Here is a 26,760-nt window from a genome sequence, read left to right on the forward strand (position 1 = left end):
ATGTCGTAGTGCCTCAAGTAAATCCCTTCTTCCCTTTGGCAGATATAGCACAAGACATCGCTAACTTTTCTATTTTGCACATGGCGTAACCCCAAGCCGAGAACGCTGGGATTCCCTTCCTCGACTTGCAACTCTTTAACACCAAGAAGGGGGTACGGGCCACTGTGAGGTCCTCTCTCTCAGTTCTCGTAGCGTAAATAATTTCTCGAGTTGTCGTCTTGGTGGTGGAAGGACGCTGATGATTGCTCCAAAGAGTCTGAGAAACCGGACCTTAATCCTCAGCCGTTCATCAGGGACCAAGCTGTGGTTCTTTTCATCCCTAACCTCCATAGAGTGAAGGTCGAAGCTCAGGTCCAATCACCGACACCATTTTGGCCGGTACGTGTGACGCCACACGTTTAGCTGAAAGAGCAGCCGATTGGCTGGGAAAGGCCGGGAGGAGAGGCGCGCGAAGCTAGAGACTGGAGGGTAATGTAGAAGCCAAAAGGAACTACACTCCCAGACTTCCTTGCGTACGCGACCGGCAAGCTGCGACAGAAAGAGGACGGAGTTTGGGCTCGGACTACAACTCCCAGTAGGCCCCGCAACGCCCGTCCTTTCCTTTCCGAACGCGGTGGAAAAAGGACAGGGCGAATGGAGGCTTTTGAGTGCCCGTTTCTCAAAAGGCGGGAAAGGCGAACTACACCTCCCGACGAGCCGCGCGCGCTTGCGCCTGCGCTCTGGTATCTGTCGCCATCTTGCCCCTTCTGAGGCACCGCAAACAAACCTAATTCCTGGTGTCCCCTAGTCTTGGCGGAGGAGCCTTTTAGATGAGCCCCGAAAGGCCGGGCAGGTGGGTGTCTCTTAGGCAGGGTCCTGGGAAGAGCTGGCAGGTTATCCAGGGTACGGGGGCGCTGAGCCAGTCATTGGGAACCCGGCTTGGGGCGGTCAGCCCCATCCTCCGTTGTTTCCTAACGGGATCGTGGGGCTCCCTCAAGTGGACTGCGGGGGACTCCGGCGCCCCTGGTGATGGGACACCGGAGCTCGAGGTCTAGGAACCCCGGGGTGAATCCGGACCGTCTGGCTGGCTGTCCGCATCCCTGCTTTTTCTCCGTTGTTCTCGCCACTGCGGAGAGCGCGAGGCGCGGACGCTGACCAAGGTTCCCGAGCCCCGCTGCTGGCCACGGGGGCGCGGGCTTGACATTGGGACCGGCGCTGAGGCGCGCAGGCGAGGAGCCGGGCGGGCTGCTCCTGTTGTGCTGCTGTGAGGGAGTGCGTGTTTGGAGAGGGGGCGGGGCGGGCTGCCCGCTGACACTTGAGCGGGGCACCGAGTCGTTGCGACCCCGGTCCCCGGAGCGCGCTCCGGCCGCCCGGCTTTCCTTCGCTGTGCGTCCCCGCCGTAAGCTTCGCTAGAGGGGATGCTTTGGGATGCCGTGACGTGGTGCCTGATTCGGGCGGTCGCCGGCCGCCTCCGAGAGCCTATCGGGAGGCGGGGACTGGTTTGGGGAGCGAACGGATTCCTTTGGCTCTGCCCCTTCCTCCTCTCCACCCCCTTTCTTTATGTCATCTTGCCAGCTGGGGCGCGCCGTCCCGTTTGGCTTGCTCAGGGTTGGTTCTGAGCTCAGAGGACGATGGGAAATAGGGGGAAGGGGGCTCCACTGGAGGCTAAGAGTTGGAGTTAGCAGCCCAGAGCCTGGAACGCAGTAGAAGAGTTATATCGGTTTAGTGTTTGACTCCTAAGCTGGCTCATTCATTCATTCACCCTCCTCTCGTGCTAACCATCCATTTATCAATTTAACAGATGTTTAAGGAAGGTCTACTGTGTGCTCAGCCAGTAATGTGTGAACTGCCGGTTCTGTGTCCTATTGTCCTCCAGACTAGGGAGTTCTCAGTGCGAAATTCCAGGCATCTAAACTTTGGGTAACTTGTGGATTCATGACTATTTTACTGCCAAAACTTGAGAAGAGTTCTTTATTAAGTTCCATTTACCCAAATAACATGCTCTACCCGTTGCTTATTTTATCTCATAACTTATTATTAAGGAAACTGGACACTGGTCCAAGGTTGCACAGGTGGTAGAATCTATTTGGCAAGTTCTATGCCAGCCGCTATGAAAGAACTTGACATGCCCTGTTTTCTATACTAACAACAAACCGGGTGGGATTACTTTTTTTTTTTTTTTCCCATAAACGTGTACAAATAGGGTTCAGACAGGCCAGTTCACCAGGATAAAACAACTAATTATGTTGTAAAGCTGGAACTGGAACCAAGTGTTTGACTCTAAAACCCGGGGTTTTCAACTGTTAATCTGAGCTGGATCCGTGTGCTCTCAAGTGGTGGTTTGATTATTTGTCAGAACCTGGCAAGCACGGTGATGAAAGAAGGTTGTGAGGTAGTATCTTTTTCAGTTTTACTTCATAGCCTGTGGATGGAGCTCCAAGTGAGTGGCCTTTTGCATATACTTTGGTAATTTGATTTGTTTTTCTTCTGATAGGGAGGACAAGCTCTTTGGGGCTACCAAACAGAAGCAGCAATGCCTGTTGTGTGGCCAACCCTTCTGGATCTCAGCAGGGATGAATGCAAACGAATTCTTCGAAAATTGGGTATGAATTTTGTTGTTTTGTTCTGAGCAGGGTCTCACTGTCTAGCGCAGACTGTCTTCAAAATGGCTTTCTCCTCCCTCAGCTTCCCAAGTGCTAGTACCACAGCTGTGCTCCGACATGCCTACCTAATGGTTTTATTTTTGTTATTTTATATGTTTCTGTAACCCTTTTCTTTTTCTGTGTGGGTCATGGCTGTTGGTAGCACGGTCCTCAGCTTTCTCACCGTTTTCCCAGGGCCTAGAATGATTTGTAAGTGAGATACAGGAATTATGATGCAAGGAGCTATGATAAATGGGAAGCCTGGCCATTGTGTGTTCTTTTTTAAAAAATTTATTTATTTTTATTTTATTTGCATTCGTGTTTTGCCTTCATGAATGTCTGTGTGAGGGTGTCAGATCTTTGAGTTACAGACAGCTGTTAGCTGCCATGTGGTTCACTGGGAATTGAACCCAGGTCCTCTGGAGGAGCAGTCATGCTCTTAACCACTGAGCCATCTCTCCAGCCCCCGTTGTGTATTATTAAAGTCAGCATCTCACATAATATTCACGCCCCAATAGATCTTCATTTTGTTTGGGTCCCCGTTTTACATATGAAGTTTAAACCTAAGGTAATGCTCATAGTAAGTTATGTAGTCAGTATTTGACTATAGGCCAGTGGTTCTCAACCTTCCTAATGCTGTGACCCTTTAATACAGTTCCCCATGTCATGGTGACCCCCCAACCATAAAATTATTTTTGTTGCTACTTCATAACTGTATTTTTGCTACTGTTATGAATCGTAATGTGAATATGATTCTGTGTTTTCCAGTGATCTTAGGCAACCTCTGTGAAAGGGTTGTTTGACCCCAAAAGGGATGGAGACCCACAAGTTGAGAGATACTGCTCTAGGCAATATTTTTGTTTTTTTGTTTTTGTTTTTGGTCTCATATTAGCACACTACTAACTTTAATAGATGTGTATGTGTGAGTCATACCTTTTCTGGATTCTAAGTTTATGCAAGCTGCCTATTTTCCCAATTAATTATTGTAATTGACAAAACACACTTTATGCTTAAAGTTGATTATTTAATGTTTTTCTTTTTCCATTTATAGCAGCCCTTTTCAACAAGTATTTAGGGAGAGAAGCAAGCCCTAAGGCTAAGGCATGTGTTTTGTATAGTGAACTAACTTTTTCCTTATGTGTGAAAAATGGTATTAGTCACATACCATTCTTGGGAATATTGAGAAAAAAAGAGTTATTCTAATCATTTGAATCATTGGTTTAAAATGAAAATCCATGAAAAATGCTGTTTTAGACTATAACGGCCTTGTCTTATTTACCACCACTGTAGCCTGAGGCTAGTGCACTAAGTGAAATAAGTGACTGTTAATTAAATAAAAAGCCTATCATTGTGATGGACATCTGAGAATATAGTGTTTAAGCAGCTACTTTCAGACACATTTGTAGGTCACTGAAGTTTTCCATCAGAGGAAATCTTTGTTGTGATTTCTATATGTAGCTCAGATAAAGTTGTATCTACTGTGGACCTAGTGCTAATATTGTCTGCTCCCCCCCCCCCCCCAGGGTTTCAAACTACTTAACCTTATTTTAGAAATTTGAAGAGGATTCTTTTTTGGGGGGTGGGGGCAATCTTTTAAACTTATATGTAAACTTTTATCACTATTTTGAAGGTACTTGGCTATAGACATGCACTAATGTAACTTGCTGTTGGTTATAAATTAAACTCCATTTCTTTCTCTTTTTTTTTTTTTTTTTTTTTGCGCTTTCCTCCCCTGCCCCTTTTTTTTTTTTTTTTCAAGACAGGGTTTCTCTGTGTAGTTTTGCTGCCCTTCTTGGATTTCGCTCTGTAGACTAGGCTGGCCTCGAACTCACAGAGATCCACCTGGCTCTGCCTCCCAAGTGCTGGGATAAAAGGTGTGCGCCACCACCACCACCTGGCTGAACTCTATTTCTTTCAGAATTAAAAACATGCTAGATGAACAGATCACAAGGACAGTAAATTGGACTGAGGTTTCTGGGTTTTAAGGGCCTTGAATCAAGGGTTTGGGTTTAAATATAAAGTAGTAACTTTTAAGTTTACCCCTAGTTTTTCCCATAAATGACTAGGGGTGATGTATGAAAATGGCTTGATGATAAAACCCTATAAAATGCACATCAAGAGGTTAAAGTTTTGGTATTCAAGAATGAATACCCGTGAAACTGCCCATGCCATCAAGGTTATACATGTCTGGGAAGCTACCAGTTATCAGGAAGATGCCTCTTTATAAAAGCTATGTGTACTATTGAGTTGTTACCAGATGGGACTAACATGTATGTCCAGGCCAAATAGTGGGTCCAGTCACAGCATCAGCAGCTCAAGGAGAATGTTTTCTGTACATTTAAAAATGCAGAGAGTAATACTTAACTCTTGAATTTACATGTAGATTCTCAATTACTGAGTATATCCAGTGAACAAATCACCCAAGATGTGCCAGTGGACTTACAGAACTTAGGGTCAAATTGACCTATTTTGGGGGCTCCCCTTGCCATGTCAGATTGATCATCACTGAAGAGGATCAGGTTGTTCTTAAGCTAGAAGAGGAAGTTGCACAGGAAAAAAAAATATCCCAGAAGAAACCGAAGACATAGGCTTAGGGTGCAGTAAACAATTCAGCATTAAAAGAAAATTCAAGTAAAAGTAAAATATAACTAGCAATGAATGTGTTGGTAGTTTTAAGGAAACCGTGTGTGAGATGGTGCTGGGGTGCTGCTTCTGTACTAAAGAAAGCAGCCATCTCCCTTGGAACTGCTGGCTCCAGTGATACTTAGGAAAGTGGACCTTGACAGCAGTTTGACAAAAGATTTCCTCCTCCCACCGAGTTACTGTCATGACAATGAACCTTTGAATTGCTTTCAAACACTAATTCCAAGTCCTAAGTCTAGAGGAGATACATACCATCTTTAAGAATTTTTAGTTAAGGGCTGGAGAGAGCTCAAGCAGTCATGTCAACCGTGATGTCAACTACTCACAACTCTAGCTCCAAGGATCTCATGCCCTCTTCTGGCCTCTTTGGGCACTTGCATTCACATGGCATATTCTCTCTCTCTCTGTCTCTCTGCCCCCCCACCCCCCCAATACACACCACAAACACAAAAATTTTTTAAAAGTGTTGTTAGCTTAAAACTTTTTCCTTTCAGAAACAGCGGTAAGTTGTTTCAATGGAGGATGCCAAACATTTTAATTATCAAGAAATTGGGGCAGGGGCCCCTGGAGAGATGGCTCAGCAGTTGGGAGCACTGGCTACTCTTGTAGAGGGTTCCGTTCTCAGCATCCACATAGCAGCTCTTAACCGTATGTAACTCCATTTCTGGGAGATCCATGTTCCTCTGGCGTCAGGCACACACATGGTACATAGACAGACATATATACATATAAGCAAAATATTCATACAATTTAAAAAAAGAGAAATTGGGCTGGACATTTATGATACATTCATGGCACCAGTAGCAGTAAATGCTTGCTACTTTTTGACTGCCTCTCTTTTGCCTTATTTTTATAACTCTTGAGTTGTAACTTAACTGACTTGGGAGCTTTATGACTAAAGTATAATTGAGTGACATAATGGTTTAAATGGACCTGGTTTAGGGTTTTATAAAAGTAGGGTGGCACATCTTTTGTTTGTGAGGCATTCACATGTATTTATTATTTTCATTATACTTTTTTTTTTTTTTTTTTTTTTTTTAAGATTTATTTATTTAGTATGTATACAGTGTTCTGTCTGCATGCATCCCTGCAGGCCAGAAGAGGGCACCAGATCTCATTACAGATGGTTGTGAGCCACCATGTGGTTGCTGGGAATTGAACTCAGAACCTCTGGAAGAACAGTCAGCGCTCTTAACCTCTGAGCCATCTCTCCAGCCCCTTTTTTTGTTTTTTGAGACAGGTTCTCACTATATACCTCTGGCTGTCCTGGAACTCTCTCTGTAGACCAGGCTGGCCTTGAACTCAGAGATCTACCTGCCTCTGCCTCCCAAGTGCTGGGAATAGAGGTATACACCTCCATTGCCCAGCTTCATTATATTTTTTTGCTACTGGAATTAGCCCTATAATAAAATAGCACCAGAAACTAAACCAAGTTTAAGATATCTCAGGATCCCTATAAACATGCTTGTCAACAAATATGAAAGAAGCTTGGAAGTTAGTAAAGGTTCTAATGGTGACTGAACTACTTACAGGGATGCTGGGAATTGCATAGCTGAGGTAATGTTTTCAGAGCCACAGTTCTGTGTGTTGGATATTTCCACCTCCCAATTTTGTGCATGACTTTTTAGTTTAGCTTCAAATGAAACTTGTAATGTCAGAAACTTTGTCATATTAAAATATTTTATTGCATTTTTAGCCAGGTATGGCATCTCCCTTTAATCCTAGCACTCAAGAGGCAGAGGCAGGTGGTTTTCTGAGTTCAAGGCCAGCCTAGTCTACATAGTGATTTCCAGGTCAGCCAGGGCTACTTGGTAAGATCCTGTCTAAAAAGAAAAAATTATATATTACATTTTAAATAAATTTTGTTTTTATTTTACGTGTGTGTGTGTGTGTGTGTGTGTGTGTGTGTATGCATGAAAGATCTTGCATATATGCTCTGTGGTATGTGTGGAGGTCAGGCTACAGCTTTCAGGAATCAAATTTTCTCCTTCCACTATGTGGGTCCTGGGGATTGAACTCAGGTCGTCAGGCTTATTAGCAAGTTCATTTACCTACTAGGACATCTTGCCAGCTCTATTTCTTCAGTTAGTTATGTTTTCTTTGAAACAGTGTGTTTTTAAATAAGGCACGGCTGCACATGCCTGTAATCCGGGTACAAAGGAGGTGGAGGCAAAAGGATCAGGATTTAAAGCTAGTCTGAGCTACACATACAAGACTGTCTCAAAAACAAACAATAAAACCTGAAATGGAAATGTTTTTTTTTGTCTTTTTTCTCCCTCTGGTCTGTTTCTTTTTATGGCATTGTTATTACCTTAAATATTTTGCAAAATCTAAAATATTTCTCATTTTCTTCTGTCATTTCTATAATCAGTTACTGAGTTCTATCAAATAACTCTTTAAGTTGGGATTAAAGGATTTGCTTAGTCTAACCACAGATGACTTTTGTCTCCCTTTTTCTCTGTTTTCTGACATGTGTGAGGTAAAACCTTCATGACAATTTGTTTATTTATCAGGCATGTACCTAACACACACACATACCCTTTTTAGACTTTGACCTAATCATCTTGAGGATAGGGACTTTGTTTTATACCTACAAATATTTAAATATTTTCCTTAGTAGTCTCTCTTATAATATTCTTTTAGTAATTTGATTTGAATTAGTGACTGTTCAACTACAGACAAGTTTACTTCCTTTAATGTAAAACTTTTAAAAGTAGTTATTATTACTGGAGTTTACTGAAGTAACGTGAAGCATTTCCAGCGCTTTTGCTCTCTATTCCTTTCGTAGAAGTTCGTCCTCTGACTCTCCACAGGGACAGGTCTCTTCCTGAGGAGAACTTGTGTTTTCCAACCAGATGACGTGTTTTTTTCCTGTGCCTTTACCATTGTATGCAAACTGTCGTGATTGCCTGGTGACTTTTTTGACCTGTTCATATTTTATAGTTAAAGACTTGAGGGCAGGACTTGACACTCTTCAGTGTATGTGTATTAGGACTCAACATTGATTTGTTGAATAGAACAGTCCATGAATATTTTAATGGGGCATAAACATTTAATATAGTGAATTTTCGGCTGGTTATTCCTTTTTTGTAATTTCTTTCAGCTCTGCTCAGAGCTGAAATGTATTTCTTGGAACTTAATATTTGCTTTTTGTCTTTGGAGAAGCAGAGCTTTGTCTTTTGACAGACACTCCATGCGGTGTCTACATAATATGCAGTATATACTCAACATGCAGGATGCTCACACTCAAGGTATTTCCGTGGAACTAGACATTTCTGCTTCATTTACTCAGCCCATTCCTCTATATAAGGCTTCCTTTAAAAAAAGATTTATTTTTATTTTGTATGTATGGATGTTTTGCCTGCATGTATGTTTGTGCACCATGTGTGTGCATGGTGTCTGGGGAAGCCAGAAGAGGGTGTTGGATTCTAGGGAACTGGAGTTACAGATGGTTCTGAGTCACCATGTAGGTGGTGGTATTTGAACTCATGTCTTCTGGAAGAGCAGCAAATGCTCTTTAACTGTTGAGCTATCACTTTATTCTCTAATGCCGGCTTTTGACAGAATTGTGAATACTATGAACAGAGTGAAACTACTGTTTACTTACTGGTTAGTTTTGAGTCTGCAGGCCTATATCTATCATTAGTTAACCCATATTTACTGCGTTTCTCTTGGGCAGATAGCAAATATTTGTAACAATGTGAGCATGAAGATACTTCTAATTTGGACATTTGTTTCCACCATTCTGGTTTGCTCTGGTGTCTCTGTTTCATAGTGTTAATGGCTAAAAACCCCGATGTTTTATTACTTTGTTCCATCCTCTTTTTTGTTGGTGTTGTCTGACCTTTCCTGTAGCCCCAGTCAGAAGCTTAGCAGGGGACTAGGTATAGCTGAAGTGGCTGAACCTCTCTCTCTTGGTGGCCATTCTTTCTGGGTTTCTTCACAGTTTGTTGATGTTATGATTCCTAGAGAGCAAGAACACAAGTACAAGTACTTAGCAAGTATCTGCATCCTATTTGCTGATATACCATTAGCCAAAAGTAGCACAGAACCTAGACTTGATGTGGGAAGACTACACAGAGATTACACTGGGTGGTAGTGAGGGGCCTGCATATTTTGCTGGGAGGGCTTGAGGACTTTTGATTTATATGTATACTTTGGCTTTTTTATTCGGTTTTGTTGTTGTTGTTTTTTGTTTTTTTGAGACAGGGTCTAGTTTGGCCTAAGTTAGCCTCTCAAACTTACGATCTTCCCACTTCACCTTCTGAGTACTGGGACTACAGGCATGTGTTATCATGTCTGACTTGTGTGTTTGTGTCTTTGTGTGTACATGTGCATGTGTGCATATTTATATTTTTCTGCACATGCATGTGGAAAACAGGACAACCTCAAATGTTGTTCCTCAGGCATCATCCACCTAATTCTTTTTTTTTTTTTTAATTAAAAAAGTTTTTTTTAAAGTAAGGTCTTTCACTTAGAACTTGTTCAGTAGGCTAGGCTGGCTTAATGGCCTGCAAGCCTGGGGGATCCTCTTATCTCTGCCTCCCTCAACACTGGGATGACAACTATGTATTACCATATCTGCTTTTCATTTTCTTTTCTCTTTTTCTTTCCTTTTTTTCTTTTTTAAAGTGGATTTTGGGGATTAAACTCAAGTGCCAATACATCTATCCCAAGCATGAGTCATCTCTCTTGCCTGTATTTCTTTGAATTAGTGTCTTGCTAATATCCTAGGCTGTCTTCGAACTCTCCATTTCTCTGCCTCAGCCTTGTGAGTGCTGGAATTATAGGCATGTACCACCGTACCCAGCCTAATTAGTCGTTTTGATGGTAGGTTTTATGTTTTAATTGCTTGGATGGTAGGGTTTTTTTTTTTTTTTGTTTTTTTTTTAAAGATTTATTTATTTATTATGTATACAGTGTTCTGCCTACATACATGCTTGCAGGCCAGAAGAGGGCACCAGATCTCATTACAGATGGTTGTGAGCCACCATGTGGTTGCTGGGAATTGAACTCAGGACCTCTGGAAGAACAGCCAGTGCTCTTAACCTCTGAGCCATCTCTCCAGCCCTGGATGGTAGTTTTTGTAGATGTAAAGAGCTTAGTTTAAAGGTGTGGCCACCATACCTGGCTGGGTTACCTGTTCTTTAGATTTTCTTTTCTAAGCATTTTATACCCTTGACTTCTGTGAGACATTGTATAACAAAACCATATAAATGATGAAAGTGACACTTAAGTCTTTTTATTTGATAACATTTTTGAAAGGAATTTAAAATTTTGCATTTGGTTTATTTTTGGATTTCTTGCCCTAAAGTTTAATATTGCGTAGCCACATTATTCAAAATTGAAGTCTTATCTTGATAAAATAATTTTCTTTTTCTAGAATTGGAGGCATATGCTGGAGTTATCAGTGCACTTCGTGCACAGGGCGATCTCACCAAGGAAAAGAAAGATCTTCTTGGAGAACTCTCAAAAGTCCTTAGGTAATTTGTCATGAAAGTTTTGGTGATGTGAATAAAAACAATCGCATTTTATGGGGGTTTATTTATTTTCATTCTCAAATTAAAGGACAGAGGTGTTCAGTTGGCTGGGTGCTTAGAGGCCCTGTTCCAGTTGTGTGCTTTCTGCTATAGAAGATGGGGACACTTAGTCTCTGTCGTATAAGCCAGTCAAAGGGTTTAAGGTGGGTATTTTTGGGCACCTGGAGTGGGAGGTCCTTTGACAGAGGCGAAAGAAAGAAGAGCTTGTGCAGCTGAATTTCAGGATGTAGAGTGGCATTTGTTAGAGGGAAAAGAGGAATGTAAGCCAGATCCTCAACATGTAAGTGGGTGCTGGTGATAAAGTCGTTGCCTTAAATCTAGTTGACTCCTTTTCCTGAGCTAGAGTGCCACTTCAATCCATTGGACAGCTCTAGTGAAAGGATTCCTTGGCGCTTTGTCTTGATTCATTTTCATATCTTGTGCTTTCTCTGTTTTAATTCGTTTACTTTCTACATTTAAAGTCATTTTGTTCTATTTTTAGAAGTGAAAACATGGAGAGTCTCTTACTGTTTAATTAACATTAATATAGGAATGTAATTAAGCAGATTCTCAGTCATATGTTTTTGTTTATGTTTCCTCATAAATTCTGCTTTTAGTCCTTAAGTGTTGTGGTTTATGCTATAAATTTAGTGTTAAGTGCTAAAGAACACAAGAAGAGTGGTATTCACTGTATTGGGTATTTATGAATATAATGAATGTAATCTTTAAAATTGGTTTCATTTATCAGTGTTGAATATATGCACAGTCTTACCATTGGTAACATAATGTAGAAGGCACCTAGCTGAAGTTGAGTCACGTTTCATTGCATGTACTCTAAAGAAACACGTTATTTTGCCACTCTTACTGCTTTTATTATATTCATTGAATATAGAATTATTAGACTCGTAAGCTTTAGAAAAGACCTTAGAAGACTTTCTTCTAAGTGCCCAGTCCTCCTGCCAGCAGTCATGAGATAAGGAGGTCCTTGAGCACCATGTCTAGTTAACAGGAAGCACTGCTAGTCTTACCATGGCCTGCTGTTTCACAGATGGGAAAATTTGCATATCAGGCTGAGTTTGTCTTCCTGAGATTTTCAGATAAATAATCCTCAGTTACACAGAATCAGTATGAAACCTTTCCTGTGATTTTGAAACATTTGAAGATACACATTAGGCAAAGTAATCCTCAGCCTCCAAAAGATGTTGACTTAAACATTAATAAAAGTGTAGAGAAGAGCTGCCTGCTTGGCAGAGTTCTATAATGGCTATTTTTTTTCATAGCATCTCAACAGAACGCCACCGTGCTGAAGTTCGGAGAGCAGTAAACGATGAACGGTTAACAACAATTGCACATAAGTAAGCCATTAGTCTACCACCCCTGATTTTTTTAAATGATGTAGTATAAAGTAGTTTTGAGACAGTCTTCCTTTTGTGTGGCAGGCCCCTGAGTCTTTTATCATAATAGTATCTCTATACTCAGAAACCCTGCCTATAGTGATTACTGTTTACTCCATTGATTACTTTTTGTTTTTGTTTTGCGTTTTGTTAGGGAAGCTTAAAGTACTTAGGTCAAATCCTATTACAAGGTAATCTCTGTATAATCTAAGGCCACTGGAAGCAGAGCTCAATACCAAGTAGCATGCCTCCTGACATTCAAAGGTGCTCGGAGGTTTCTTGTAATGGTACTTGATATGTGTGATGCTTTATAAACAGGCATTACAATTTTTATATGGCTCTAATTTCAGATATTTTAAGATTAAAAAAATTATAAAATATATGTTCTTTTAAGAGATATAAATACAACTTAATTATATATTTTAAAAAGCAAACAATAAAATTGTAAAGGTTTCTTATCAATTTGTTTTCAGATCGTTATAACTGACAGATTGGGTAGAGGGTGGCAGAGGACTGAGCAGAATCAACCATTAGTTACAGAGAGATAGTGCCTCCTGAAGAACAGAAAGTAATCCTTTCAGTAATAATAGAAATATTTCATAAAATGTTAAAGTGTAATCCATTTGTTTTAATTTTTATGTTTTAATATGACGTAAAACTAAAAGAGAAAGAACTCAGTGCATTACCAGAATGTGATGACATAAGGCATTTGGCAGAATTTGAATTGATTACACAGCTCTGTTGGCTTCTTGTACTTCACTGTCCCTCATTTTACTTAACACATAGAATGGGGTACTCACCTCTTTAACAGTGTAGTTTGAATGTTTTGCTGTTTGTTCTGTAAGTCTGAGATTTCTTTCGTGGTAGGTATGCATTGTAGAAATTTAGATATTCTCTATAGAGACAGCTCGTGTTTAGTTGTCAGGCTAACATAGTTGAAACACTCAAATTTAATGTGTCCCTTTTTGAATTTGCTTCAGACTTTTGAATTGGAATGCTTTAAACTGGGTCTGAATTCTAATTTGGGAACTGGTAATAGGAAATTGTGCTAGATAATCAAGTAGCAATGAATACCTTAGATGCATTCAAATGGGATTGTGGGCAATGAGTTGTAAGTTGATGCATCAGTGTCATTCTTAAAGGATAACATTTATTTAGTCTCCTTTTCCTTTTTTCCCCTTTTAAGAATGAATTTATCCTTATATTTGGGTGAAAGACCAAGTTACAGGTATGCAAATAGGTTATTATTATTTCAGGCTTTTTCTTGTATTTATTTCCAAAATGACGCTCTCAATTATTCAGGGGCACATACTCCATTTATGAATTAACCATGCCCCTTGCTTCTCCTTCTTTTCCCTCCTCACCTTCCTAATACTGCCCGACCTTTAGCCATTTTTGCTGCTTGGGAATATCTCTAGTCAGAGGGTGGGAAGGGAGAGGAGGTGAAAATTTTTATAACTCATTTTACTACTTGTTAGTTGGCCTGAAAAATAATTGGTGCAAGAATTTACTGGTATTTGCTAAAATAACTTTTGGATAATATGTGGATTTCTTTAACCTGTTTGACCTCTCCCTTTCCTTCCTCTCTCTATTAGCATGAATAATTGAGAGTTGGCTTCTTTCCACCTTTGTTTCTCCGCCCCTCCCTTTCTTTCTGATTTCTTTAATATATGAATTTCGTTTTTGGAAAGGTTTACTTTAGTATATAATTAAAAAAAAACTTCTTAGGTCTTTCTGTGTTTTATATTGTGGTTTTAGTTTGACTAGATACTGCATTTACTTGTTGAGTCTAAGAGTCAGGGAATGAGGATTGTTAGTAACACTTGTCATTGGATATAGCAGTGGAGACCCAAAGATGACCTGTAAATACAGCTAGAGGAATGCATCCAAGCTGACTGCATTCCCTTCTCCTCCTCCCTCCCTCTCCCACTTGAAATTGCTGTGTAGCCCCGAAGGAATGTACTTGAAAGGTGATGAGAAGCTCAGAAGATTTAGCAGGAAAGGAGGGGGACAGAAGGAATAAGGGTCCTGGATGCAAGAGAAACCTCACTAAAGGCCTTCTGCTTCACGGCTTGACTGGGATAGTGTTTGTCCTTTGATAGCATAATTGAGTTCTTAGGTACAATAATATTAATGCTTCACATGGTTTGCTTAGGCCACTCTTTGTCTCTACAATTAGATTAAAGTGATAGTTTGGAATATCAGATCTCTGTGCTTCTGCCAACTATCAGACATTCCCAGGATACTGTGTTTCTGTGTGGTGATGCAGCTTTCTTAACTGCTGCCAACTGTAGCTCATTAGTAGGTGGCTTTCTCAGAGCAGGATTTGCACCTTCCTTGTGGTCCTTGGATGAGTAGAGAGGCAGGCAAGTGTACAAACTTAGGGGACCTGTGTGAACCCTCAGGTACAATGTTTAATTTCTAAATTCTCTTAGATGACTTGTGCAGCTAACACATATTTACAACCTTATCACTAAGCAAATAGAAACTTTTGACCTAATTCTAACATGTTATTTCATTTCCCATTCACTTACTATTTGAGCATGCTTGCATGAGTGGACATTTGGAAGACTTAGAGTTCTTCATAAAAGTTGCAGTTGTTGTCTTTTTGCACTGCAAGCTTTGTCTTTTCCATAGCATATGTCCATGTGCTTCATATTCTTAATCTTCCATAAATTCTGCCACCATTTAAACAATACACAAGGTAAGTGTAGAAGGCACTTTATTTGTGTGGTATACTCTCATTAAACAAGTTTATTAGTGATAGTCTAATAAAATGATATCAGAATAGAAGTGCTATTACAGAAAATGCTAGCTTTGGGAAAGTTTACATTTAACAACTAGTAATAATGCTTTTCTAGCTTTTTCTTTGTATTATTCTTTGTTTCTGAACTAGTGTTAACATAGAGCTTATGTAATATATTTGTGAGGTTGTGGGGCCTCAGGAAGTCCACCATTCCTTATCTTATGTAGGACTGCTTTAAATTGCAAAAGAATTTAGTATAGTTTTCACAGTAACCTAACTGGATTTGCCAGCTTCTATAAATTCTTCAACTTAATCCTTTTCTTCATTCGTTTCTTCCTTCATTTGTTCCTTCGTTCCTTCCTTTTTTGAGACAATGTTTTATTTTGTTTCCTTCCTGTGTTTTGAGACAGGGTCTCATTATGTAGCCTTGGCTGACCTGGACTTGATTAGGTAAACCAGGCTGACCTTGAACTCAGTTTACTTGCTTTTGCCAAGGGAGTGCTGGGATTAAAGGCTACAGGCATGTGTCGTCACGTCTGTTTTAAATACCTTTTAAGTTGTATTTTATTCCCTGCAGCAAAAGTTGGCAGTAATTAGACAATAATTGCTCAATTGGTATAAAGAAAAAGCTGCTCATAAAGCCCACTAGAAAACTTTTATTCTTTGTGTTTAGAATAGGACAAATAATTATGGAAGCATGATATATACTTGTTGAAGGAGACATTTATTAGTTGTGTAGCCTTAGGCAAGTTATTTAGCCTCTCTGTGACTCAGTTTCTCATTCTAGAAAATGGAGATGCTAATACTATCAGCTTCATTGGATTGTTGAGAGAACTGAGTTAACACACATTTTAAGACATGTAGAGCAGTGCCTGATATGTAACATGCCCTTAGTTGAGTTTAACGACACCATCACTGTGAACATCACCGTTATCACCATTACGGCATTATTCCACTGCCCACTGAACAAAAGCTTTGGGTTACGTTGCTTGAATCTGAAGAATCATTGGATATAGAGTCTTGTTTAGGCTGGACTGTAGAATCTGTGGTCTCACAAAACTTGAAGAAATATTTCTGATTTAGTGAAGAAAATTAGTTGTTTCTAGATTAATTTTAAACCTTGACACTAATCATTAGGGTGTTTCATGAAGCCAAATGAGAGATATGGCAGCTGCTTTTTGCTATTTTAACCTCCGGTCCAGTTTCTGGAACAAAACTTACTCAAGAAGTTTAAAGCAGAGAGACTTAAAAATGTTTTAGAGAGAGAAGGTCCAGTTGCCTCAGTGCCTTCTAGGGCACACCATACAAATAAAGTAAAAGAATGGTGGATTTCTTTTAGCGTCCGCAGTTCTGCTTTTTTTTATTTTGTATTATGTTTTTAAACAGGAAGGGTAATAATATAAAAATACAGTGCATATTATTAGCGACACCTGCTGTTGTATACACTGCTTTCCATCTTACTAACTCCTCTCGTTTACTGCCTCAGTTTTCCGTGTTTGAAAGCCTTTAGAATCTCTGGCCATGCAGGCAGTTAGAAAATTTTGCAAAGATTCATTGGGCTTCACCTTTAACTGTAAAGGAAAGTCTGATTCTTAACACTGTCAGCGCTTTTACTTTCTTGGTGTAATTATAAAATTAAGTTCTAAAAGTTAATTTTATTAGTAGAAATACTTGTTTTCATTTGTGAAACCCAATTTCACAAATTTTCACAAAAATAATACCCATTTTATTTTCAAAGCATAGAAAAAATTTTCAGTTGTAGTTACTCAGATTACAGAATAAAGTGTGTAAGAACCTCAGTGTGTGGCATTTCTTGATTTTAATTGTACCTAAGTTTGATCTTGCTTGCTTAAAATGAAGCCTCTCCAGAATTCAGGGTACTTTTTGTCATTTAAAAAGTTATGTTTGTTTGACTCATTTTTAGCAAGTGCAAACCCTTGTAGCAGCATTTTCTCTTTTGTTTAGTATGTCTGGACCTAATAGCTCTTCAGAATGGTCCATTGAAGGGCGTCGATTGGTACCACTGATGCCCCGGCTGGTTCCCCAGACTGCCTTCACCGTAACAGCAAATGCTGTGGCCAACGCAGCTGTCCAGCACAATGCATCCCTTCCCGTGCCTGCAGAGACAGCAAGCAAAGAAGGTGAGTAGGAATGCTGCTGTTAGAGATAATTCTTCTCAGGACTTTTCATCTATTTTTAGTAAGTGCTTAAAAATGATGAGATTGGTATGTTTTTCATTCTGAAACTAGAAACTGTTTTTAGTCTCCATCAAATCAGATTTCTTTACTTCAAAGGGAAAATTATGTTAATCACTGAAAAAGTTTTCTCAGATGGAATTTCTGACATTTGTCTTATTTTGTTTGCTTTGGTTTGGTTTTAAGACCAAACCAAACGTTGTAGCCCAGGCTGGACCCAGGTTGAGGTAGTCCTTTCATCTCAGCCTCCCTACTGCTGAGGTTACAAACATGAGCTACCATGCCTTGTGTGTGTCTCTTGTTCAAGGTGAGTGGAAGGACTTAGTGAATGGCATTAGAGAATAAACAAGATGACAGAAATACTTGCTGGATAAAAGATGCTGAACTGATGGCTCCAGGAAATAAAAATGTTTTGTTTCTTCGAATCAACGGTACATGGAGCCTCTCTGTTCCAGTCAATGAGTACTTTCTTACTGTCACTTAATCTAGTAATTGACATGCTTTAAACAATCTTCAAATTCTCTTACCAAGGTGATATGAAATTTGAAAGTATGCTCGGATCAAAAGCAACTCTAAAGACAATGTGTTTGCCCGATTACTTTGAGAAATTGCTTTGTCTTGTCTAGTGGTGGGCTTTGCATAGAGTGAAACAGTTTTCACTCTTGGCTGGGCTTGGCTCGGCCAAAGAAAGCTATGTTTTTTCAGGGAAGAAATTATCTGTGCAAACTTAGCCTCTACTGGGTTCCTGTTTCCTTCATTGTTGGCAGTTATATTTCCTCTCTTCCCACTTTGACCTTTTCCTTTGGTAGCTGGTAGAATGGGAAGAGGGTTGGGTTTCTAATAATAAAATAGGTGTTTGGATCTAAGTTTGTCATTTCCTAGCATTTTCTTCGTAAACTATGGACTCTTCATCTTTAAGGAGAATGTAGTGTGAGAGTTGGTGATGGTGGAAAAGATTGAGTGTAGTATCTGGCACTCAGTACAGGGTAACTCCAGGCTGTTCTTAGTGTTCCTGAGTTGTGTCCTTTCATTGAAAGATAAAGAGGTTGAAATTTGATGTCACCATTATTTTAGTTAGCGTTGTCCCACTTGGTTGGCAAATGACAGAAGAGTTAGTTTGTTTCTCCAGTAAGTGCTTTGGAAATTGCTATGGTTAGGGGAAAGTTAATATTGTTGGTGATGCTATTGGTATTAAAGAGTACTTCAGGTTTGTGCCTGTTGTCCAGTTCTTGCCTTATGAGAAATGTTTTTTCTTTTTTTCAAAATAGTTTTAAACTTGATTGCTTTGTACCTCCATTCTTCTCCATTCACTGTTACCTGTTGCTAAGCTGGTAAATACTTGGGAAGACCCCTTAAGTGATTTTCAAAATAGTTTCTAACCCTTGAGTCTAGTACCTTGTGCTAGCATCTAGCTTCTGATCACATGAAAATGATAAAGTTGGCCTGCAATAAAAGTAATTGTATATCTGGACAGCTGCAGTGAAAGTTAACAGCAAACTTTTTTTTTTAATATCATTCCTTCAGTAGTGGTTTGCTATTCCTACACAAGTACCACGTCAACCCCAACCTCTACCCCCGTTCCAAGTGGCAGCGTAGCAACGGTTAAGTCTCCAAGACCTGCCAGTCCTGCCTCCAGTGTAGTTGTCTTGCCAAGTGGAAGTACTGTTTATGTCAAAAGTAAGTGATGTGTCAGTGTTACCAGGCCCTCTGGACAAAATGCTACAGTCTGAGCTTTGATTAGATCTGCTTTTCTGGAATCAGTCATCGGGCCACAAGCTGTTTTCAGTGGTTAGCTTTTGAAGGTTCTGAAGACTTCTTATCTGTCTATCTGACTAGGTATTTGCTCTTTCGTCAGTTCTGGGTTTGAGAAATACCATCATGTTTTGCTCTGTGGGAAATCTGCCTTTGCATAGTGCTGTCCTTTAGGTTTTCACATCTTTTGATTCCTATGGAACTGTGCTTATGTGACTAGTCAATGTTTTCCCAGAATTCCAGTCTTTGCAGTGTTTTCTTGAATTATTCCATGTATCATCCAGTTCTTACATTCAGTAACTCATTCTAGAGGCTCCCTTTTATGTTTCTACTTGATACAGTCTTTAAAAAAGTTTTTTATTTGCAGTTTTAAACTCCCAATTCTACTCCGCTCTAAATAATAGTCTTTTCTGAGACAGAATCTCACTGTATAGCCCAGGCTGGCCTCACACTTGTGATCCTTCAGCATCAGCCTCTCGAGTGCTGGGGTCACTGCTGTGCTCCCATACCTGGCTCTAAAAAACAGTTTGATGCCCAGGTTTTCTTGCATCAATGTCTCTTAATTTTATTTCAAAAATTGTTTTGTGTTTCGTTTGCTTTGCTTTTTATCACTAGTATTTGATTTTAATGGTCTCAATATAGTAATAAACTTGATTTTCTTATAGATTTTAGAGGTGACATTTGTTTTTTTTTTAGGCTTCTAGGTCACTGCCAGTTCTGTATAGTGTGGTGATACATTGTGTACCCTAATAAACTTGCCTGAGGATCAGACGACAGAGCCAGCCACTAGATTAGACATAGAGGTCAGGCAGTGGTGGCACACTCCTTTAATCCTGTCATTCAGGGGGCAGAAATCCATTTGGATCTCTGAGTTCAAGGCTACACTGGGCTACGTGAGATTGATCCAGTATAGGAGAGAAAACAGAGCCAGGCAGTGGTGGCACACACCTTTAATCCCAGCACTTGAGATCTCATGCCTTTGCTTGGGAAGCACACATGCCTATAGTCCCAGGAAGTAATATGGCAGGGCAGAGAAGGGTATATAAGACGTGAGGAAACAGAGACTCACTCCCTTTGGGCTGAGGATTTTGTAGAGGTAAGAACTAGTGGCTGGCTGCTCTGCTTCTCTGATCTTTCAGCTTTCACCCTGATATCTGGCTCTGAGTTTTTTATTAAAAGACCATCTAAGATTCGAACAACAGTATAGTCTAAAAATTGAAGCTCTAAAGACTTTTATTTCCAATTCCGTGGGTCATGCTATATAATTCTTATGTATGCTCTGTAGAAATTTCCTATGTACATTGCTTTATTTATTTGTCAGATGATTTTTATAAAATCTACAAAAGAATTGAGGTTTTTAGGCTATAAAAATGCCAAGAATCATGGACTGTTAAGTTCATCTTAGGTTTCTGTAGATTTAACCAATGTGGTCTTTAGGAATGACTCTCCGGGACTAATTTTTAAAACCACTTTTAAAACTACTCTTAATGAATCTCAAACATGAAGAAACTATTTCACAAACTAATGCACTTTCAAATTACAAGAACTATATCATTAGTAGTTTTTATTATTCATTCACCAACTTTGTGCAAGTCACTAACCCAAGGGAGACAAAACAGACTTTGTCCTTCTTGTCTGAGAGCTCATTAATATGGGAGATGTGTAGACAGTTATATTGTCATGTGCTAAGTGGTACAGAACAGGATGTACAAAGTACTTTATGTACTTCTGCCCAGAGGAGAGGTGGATTAGCTCTGCATTGAGGAAGGGGAGGCTTCACTGAGAAGGTGGCTTACTGGATGATGATAGGATGAAGAGGGGTCTATGAGGCTGGTGGTGTTCTTCAAAGAAAAATATAATATACAGACTCAGATAAGAGGGTGCCAAAGCATTTTTGGGCAATGGTAAGAAAATTAGTTGGTCAAGATTTTAGAGGAGCACAGAATTAGGGTAATGGTATTTTGTGTCTGAAAAGATAGGGGCCCTTGAATTTTGGTCTGGTAGGTATTTTGAGAGGATAGGGAAATACAGACTTAGGGAATTTTAGGCTGTGCATCTCAGTTATGAAATTTCCTGACTTGCTGTAGCATAGACGAGTATAGAATAGAAATGGGAAGATGCAGGAGTGTCTTTTAGGAGGGTATTGATAAAATCCAAGCAGGAGACAATCTCTGAATGGAGTGGTAGTTTAAGGAAAAGATGGTGGGTGTTCAGAGAGACAACTTTTCTGAGGGAAATTTGTAGAACTTTAGTGGTAGATTGGGCATAAAAGAAAGGGAGAGGTGGGACTGAAGAAATGCCTCAATGCTTAAGAGCACTGACTGCTCTTCCAGAGGACCTGGGTTCAATTACCAGTACCCACATTAGCCAGTTCACAACTGTCTGTAACTCCAAGATCTGCCACCCTCACACAGACATACTATGCAGGCAAAACACTAATGTACATAAAATAAAAATAAGTAAAGGGAGAGGCGAAGGATGACACATTTTACAGAATAAAGTATAAGAGGCAATGCTAGTTTTGTGTGAGTAGGAATACTATTCCTGTCTTTCAGGTGTCAGCTGTTCAGATGAAGATGAAAAACCCAGAAAACGCAGGCGAACAAACTCTTCGAGTTCTTCTCCTGTGGTCCTGAAAGAAGTTCCAAAGGCCGTTGTTCCAGTCTCAAAGACCATCACTGTGCCTGTGAGTGGCAGTCCCAAGATGAGCAACATCATGCAGAGCATTGCCAACTCCTTACCACCCCACATGTCACCTGTGAAAATAACTTTCACCAAACCGTCGACACAGACGACAAACACAACACAGAAGGTATGTGGTGGAAGGAGTCTCAGTTGTTCTGTCTCTTTCACGTAGTGTGATTTAGAATTGATGGTCATGTACTGAGTGCTTACTGTGCACTTGGCATTATGCTGGGAATGCTCACACCTCTGTTCAATTCTGCACATAAAATATTGGAGATAGGTATTATTATTCACATTTTAAAGATGAGGCTTAGGTGCCAAATGGTTTGCTCAAGGTGACAGTTAGCAGATGTGTTTCTGGACTTTTGTTGTATTTGGTAATTGTAATGCCATTTTGGAACAAACTAGAAAAGTTTTAAAGTCTTTGTTTATGTGGTCTTATGTGTAGGAAGTCAGCTTTTGCTTTGCCAGTAGAGTTAAGTGTTTCTTAGGAAAAAGAAGGGGTATAGGTAAGTGAACAATTGTTATTTTCCTTTTTATTCTTTGTATGCTGTTATGCATTCATTTCTGACCTCAAGTTACTGGTATTCTGTCAATTTCATGTTCTTGCAATCCTAAGTCTTCACATTAGTCTGGATTCTGATGACCTGAGGCTTATTTTACACCTATGTTTAAACCTGTGTTTCTGGGGTTTCCTTTTTAGCATCTTTCTGTTCTTCCCTTTTTATTAGTTTATTTTGCTAAAGCATGTCCTTTAGTAGCTTCCCAGGGTATTAGTTGCTGAGAAGGTTTTTGAGACCCTGGGTGGACAAAGGAAATTTTTTCCCTGTGAGTTTTGAAGACATTCTTCACTTCGTTTCCAGCTTCTAGTATTATTTTTGAGATACTCGGTGCCATTCTGGTTTTTAGCTTCTAGTTTTGTCTTTGGGAACTCTTTAGAATACTGAAACAGCAAAAACTTCAGGACCCTTAGATTGTGTCGTTAGAGTTTTTATCCTGTCTACTCATGCCTTCAGGTCTCATCAGTTCTTGGGTTCACTCTTTGATGTTTTACATTTCCTTTGTGGATCTCATATTGAGAGTTTGGAACTTTCTGAGTGGATCTTTTCATTTTTCTCATACTATTCATTCCTATTTGCCATGCTCTCCCTACCCTCCAACTGTAGCATAGTGGCTTGGGGTATGGGTTTTGGAACTAGACTTTCTTGATTTTAATTCCAACTTGCCACTAGCTTTTTGACTGTGGAGAAACTAAACTTTGTACCCAGATTTTCTCTGTGAAATAGAGGAAAAAAGCCCAGTGTTTCTATAAAATCTTTGGGTATGATACATAATATATGTAAAGCTGTTAGAAGAGAGCCTAATATGGGTAAATGTGTATTGTCATTTTCTGTACCTTTGATCAGTATCCTATATTACTTGCATGGAATTGTTCACTTTTGTCATCATACTTTATTTTTCTTGGTGAAATGATCTCACTGTTTAGTTCAGTCTGGCCTGTGACTTACTATGTAGCCTTGGATGATCTTGAATGCCTGAGTGCTAAGGATCACAGGCATGCATTAACACAATTGACAACCATCATACTTTAAATTTCTAATAATTCTTCCTTCTTCTGTAGATGTTCCTTGTTTTTCTTTTTAAAAATGACATCCTGCTTTTTGGTAGGATGATTGTATTCTTTTATTTGATTATATTCATAAGTCTTTTGGTTTGGTTTTCTTTTTTCATGCTCTTTATCTTACTTGTTAGTTCATTTTATTACGTGATGTTTTTCTTTTCAGAATTTCCTTAAGTGTCTGACAGTCAGCTTACATATGAAACTGATACATTAACTATCTTGTTCCTCTGCCACTTGTCCTTAGGGTGGTTAGATTCATCAGGCAAGAACCTTCCAGTTTCCTGCTTTGAGTATTATAAACTTGGGTGCAAGTACTTTGGAGTAAATGGTGGAAGGGTGCTGTGGTATCTGAGATAATAAGTGTTTCTGAGTCTTTTCTCATCTCAGGAACAAACAAGAGTAATGCCAAATCAGTAGATTTTTATAAGGGTTACGTGAGATTGAGTATTTAAGATGTGACACAGAGCATGTACCTAGAACATGCAGTGTTTTTGGAAGTCAACATTTTACTAATTTGCTGGTAATAATGTACTATTCTAAATATATGAATCCACTGGTTCACTAAACCTTATCCACTAATCTGTTGAAATTAGCTGTTTTTGATGATTTCAGTGTTTATTGAACATAATGTTTGCATTTTTACTTGATTTCAAGTAAGCATTTCTGAATATCACTTTTTACACGGTGTTATGGTTATTCCGTGTGTGTGTGTGTGTGTGTGTGTGTGTGTGTGTGTGTGTGTGTGTTTTGGAACTCACGGTCTGGTATATACTGGACAAGTACTCTACTACTGAGCTGTATCATTCTTAGCTCCTAATTATGCTTTCTGAGCTGGCCTTGACACCAACTGACTATTATATGACTATGCTTCAGGTTATTAAATCTTACTGTAATGTTTTTACTGCCTTCGTTGCTGGATCTTATGGCTTTTTTAATCTTTCTTTTCATCTACTTAAAAATGATTTTAGTATTCAAGAAATAGGGTAGGAAAGCCATAACTAAAAGAGTACCTGCATCTCTTTCTGTATTCTTTTGTTCCTAGTGTGTGTTTCATTTTTATTCATTGTTTGTTAAGTAGTTGAAGTTATAAATTACAAGTTTATTTTCTATCTCTCCCATAGACTGCTGAGGGTAGCTTAGACCTCTGTTTTATTCATGACTCTATTCCCTAGTATTTAGAACAACGCCTTGGCATATACTAGATGCTAGTTAATATTTGTTGAATGAATGAATGAATTAATAAATGAACAAATCAATACACATATAACTAGATCTGACTCCAGTACTCTCTGGTCATTTTAGGCATGCACTTTCCCACAGAGCTGTGTCACTGGCCCTTTGCTAACTGCTTGAACCTGTTTCCTTTTAAGACAAAAGTAATAATAGTACTTCTTAAGAGTTACCAGGAGAATTCGATGAGATTATTCACTGAAAATAATTATAGTCCATACAATGAGTGTTTAATAAATGTAACCTACTACCATCATTAACTTTCTAAATCTTCTTTGGTAGATTTACATAAAAAAGGTTTGTAACAGATGGGGTTCCCTGTAAGTGGAGTCTGAATGCTTTGTTTTCATTTTCTTTTTTCTTTTTCCTTATTGACTCTTGTTTTTAATCTTCAGAATTTTGAAGTGAGAATGAATATTTGAGGTTGTTAGACTCATGCTTTTAAGAAGGCACATTTATTTCCAAAGTCATATATAGACCATACCATGAATTTTCAGATTCAGAAATTTAGATTGACTTCTGTTTAAAAAAATAAACATTTAAGGCAAATTAAATAAAAAAAACCTCATTTATTCCACAAATAATTACTGAGCATCTACTATGTTCCAGTTGTAAAACTGTTCTCTTACTTCATTCCTTCTCTGCCATCTATTTTTAAAAATTTTTGGACAACTAGAGTATGGTTAGGACTAATAAATACACTTTCCATGTTTTGTTTTGTTTTTCGTTTTCTGGGTAATTGGATTTAAAATATATTTTTATCCAAGGCTGTTATCATAATTGTATTTACCTTGGATTTCTCACAATTTGTATTTAAGTCAACTTAGCAATTAATTATTATAGGTAAAGTGACTTTACATAAGTGTAATTGTTTCTGATTTTGTAAATGGTATTCACATTTAAATAGGTTGTGCATTTTCAGCATAGATACATTTCCACGTATGTTAATATGCCTCATTTAAAACAGCATTGATGCAGCACTAATACAAAGAGCAACAGAATATAGCTTTATGCTTTCATGTGCTTGATTGATATTTTTCATTTTGTCCTTAGGGTGCAAGTCCCAGCACTCTTAAGGAGTTTTTGTGAGTGCTAGAAGGTCAGTAATTTGAATTATGGCCTGAATAAACACTGTGTGGTTCACTTGGCTTCAAAACCTTTTAATCTCCCCTGTTGTAATAAGCAACTTTAAAGTGTAAGTGATTTCTCCAGGGTGGAACTCTAGTTTGGGAAGCCTCTTTACAGATTAGAAATCATTTGTGTACTGAAATCTCAAACTATGTTTTATCATTTGTATCTGTAATCTAAAATGTTCTCCTAAAGACCCTAGATTTATTCTTTTCTTAATGTTAGAATCCTGCTTTCATTCTGAAATTTCAAATACTTGAACTGTGCATACTTGCCCTTCCATGCCCAACTTTGCTAACTAACTATGGCATACTTTCCTGCCAAGCCTGGTGAATCCTCTTTTGTACCGCAGTCATCAGCATTGTATTTCTTGAAAGCTGTGACTAGTGGTTCAAGATTGACAAAAGTGAAACCCAGTTGCCATTAGTTCCCTAATTAGTTTGCGTCTGGGAGCTATGAATTCTTTGTATACTCAGGGATATCAGAATTAGACAGGGAAGGAAAGAAAATGTTTCTAATGAAACAAACACAGTATATTCAATATTATTTCTGGATAGAAGTGATCTATAATGCTTTATTCATATCCATCTAACATTAAATAGGAATAGTAAGCTTCTAGGAAGTACCATTTGTTAATTGTCAAATATTGACCACCTGCTATGTGCCTAGTAGATGCTTCACAAGATTATATCATCTAATCCTTATAATGATTTTGTAGAGTTGGAATTATTATCCCTATTTTATAGAAAAAAATAAATTTGAGCCTTAAGATTTTAACATGTCTATGGGCCTATCATTTGAAAGTGGCAGACAAGATGATCTAAGTGCAGGCTCATTTGGTTCTTAGGCTTATGACCCTATTGCTGTACTGGTCCACTTCTCAGTTTGTATAATAGTTTCTTGGTTGTTTTCAATAACATTGCATATTGTTTGCTAATCCAGCCTGCTCGTGATTATACTGACCAACTTTCTACAAATGTCTGCTGGTTAAGACATGTCTTGATTGCTAAAACAACAGACTCCTTAAAGTAATGGACTAGTACTAATGTCTTAAATTCTTTGTTATACTGAAAATGTATAGTAATGGTATAGTTATGTTTCCTTGATGTCGATACCATGTACAAATTCACTCAGAAAATTTTTGACTGATTTAACTTCAGACTTTCTTTAGGACCAATGTAAAACTGAAAAAGAATTTCTTCCATAATTTCTTTGGATTTTTTCAA

The 26,760-nt window shown here is 38.9% G+C and overlaps 1 protein-coding gene across 1 annotated transcript in view; it reads left to right on the forward strand.

Moving 5' to 3' along the window:
* The first annotated feature begins 503 nt into the window (after nt 1-503).
* Emsy (EMSY transcriptional repressor, BRCA2 interacting) overlaps nt 504-26,760 on the forward strand; it is a 75,152-nt gene continuing 48,895 nt past the window's right edge. The window contains exons 1-7 of the mRNA XM_059270824.1: nt 504-832; nt 2,474-2,582; nt 10,648-10,747; nt 12,064-12,138; nt 13,364-13,405; nt 16,889-17,064; nt 21,426-21,682. Of these exons, the coding sequence (XP_059126807.1) occupies nt 2,513-2,582; nt 10,648-10,747; nt 12,064-12,138; nt 13,364-13,405; nt 16,889-17,064; nt 21,426-21,682 (720 nt within the window). The 5' untranslated portion in view covers nt 504-832; nt 2,474-2,512. The remainder of the gene's footprint in view (nt 833-2,473; nt 2,583-10,647; nt 10,748-12,063; nt 12,139-13,363; nt 13,406-16,888; nt 17,065-21,425; nt 21,683-26,760) is intronic.

This window comes from Peromyscus eremicus, chromosome 1 (genome assembly GCF_949786415.1).
Source record: "Peromyscus eremicus chromosome 1, PerEre_H2_v1, whole genome shotgun sequence".
NCBI classification, from domain to species: Eukaryota; Metazoa; Chordata; class Mammalia; order Rodentia; family Cricetidae; genus Peromyscus; species Peromyscus eremicus.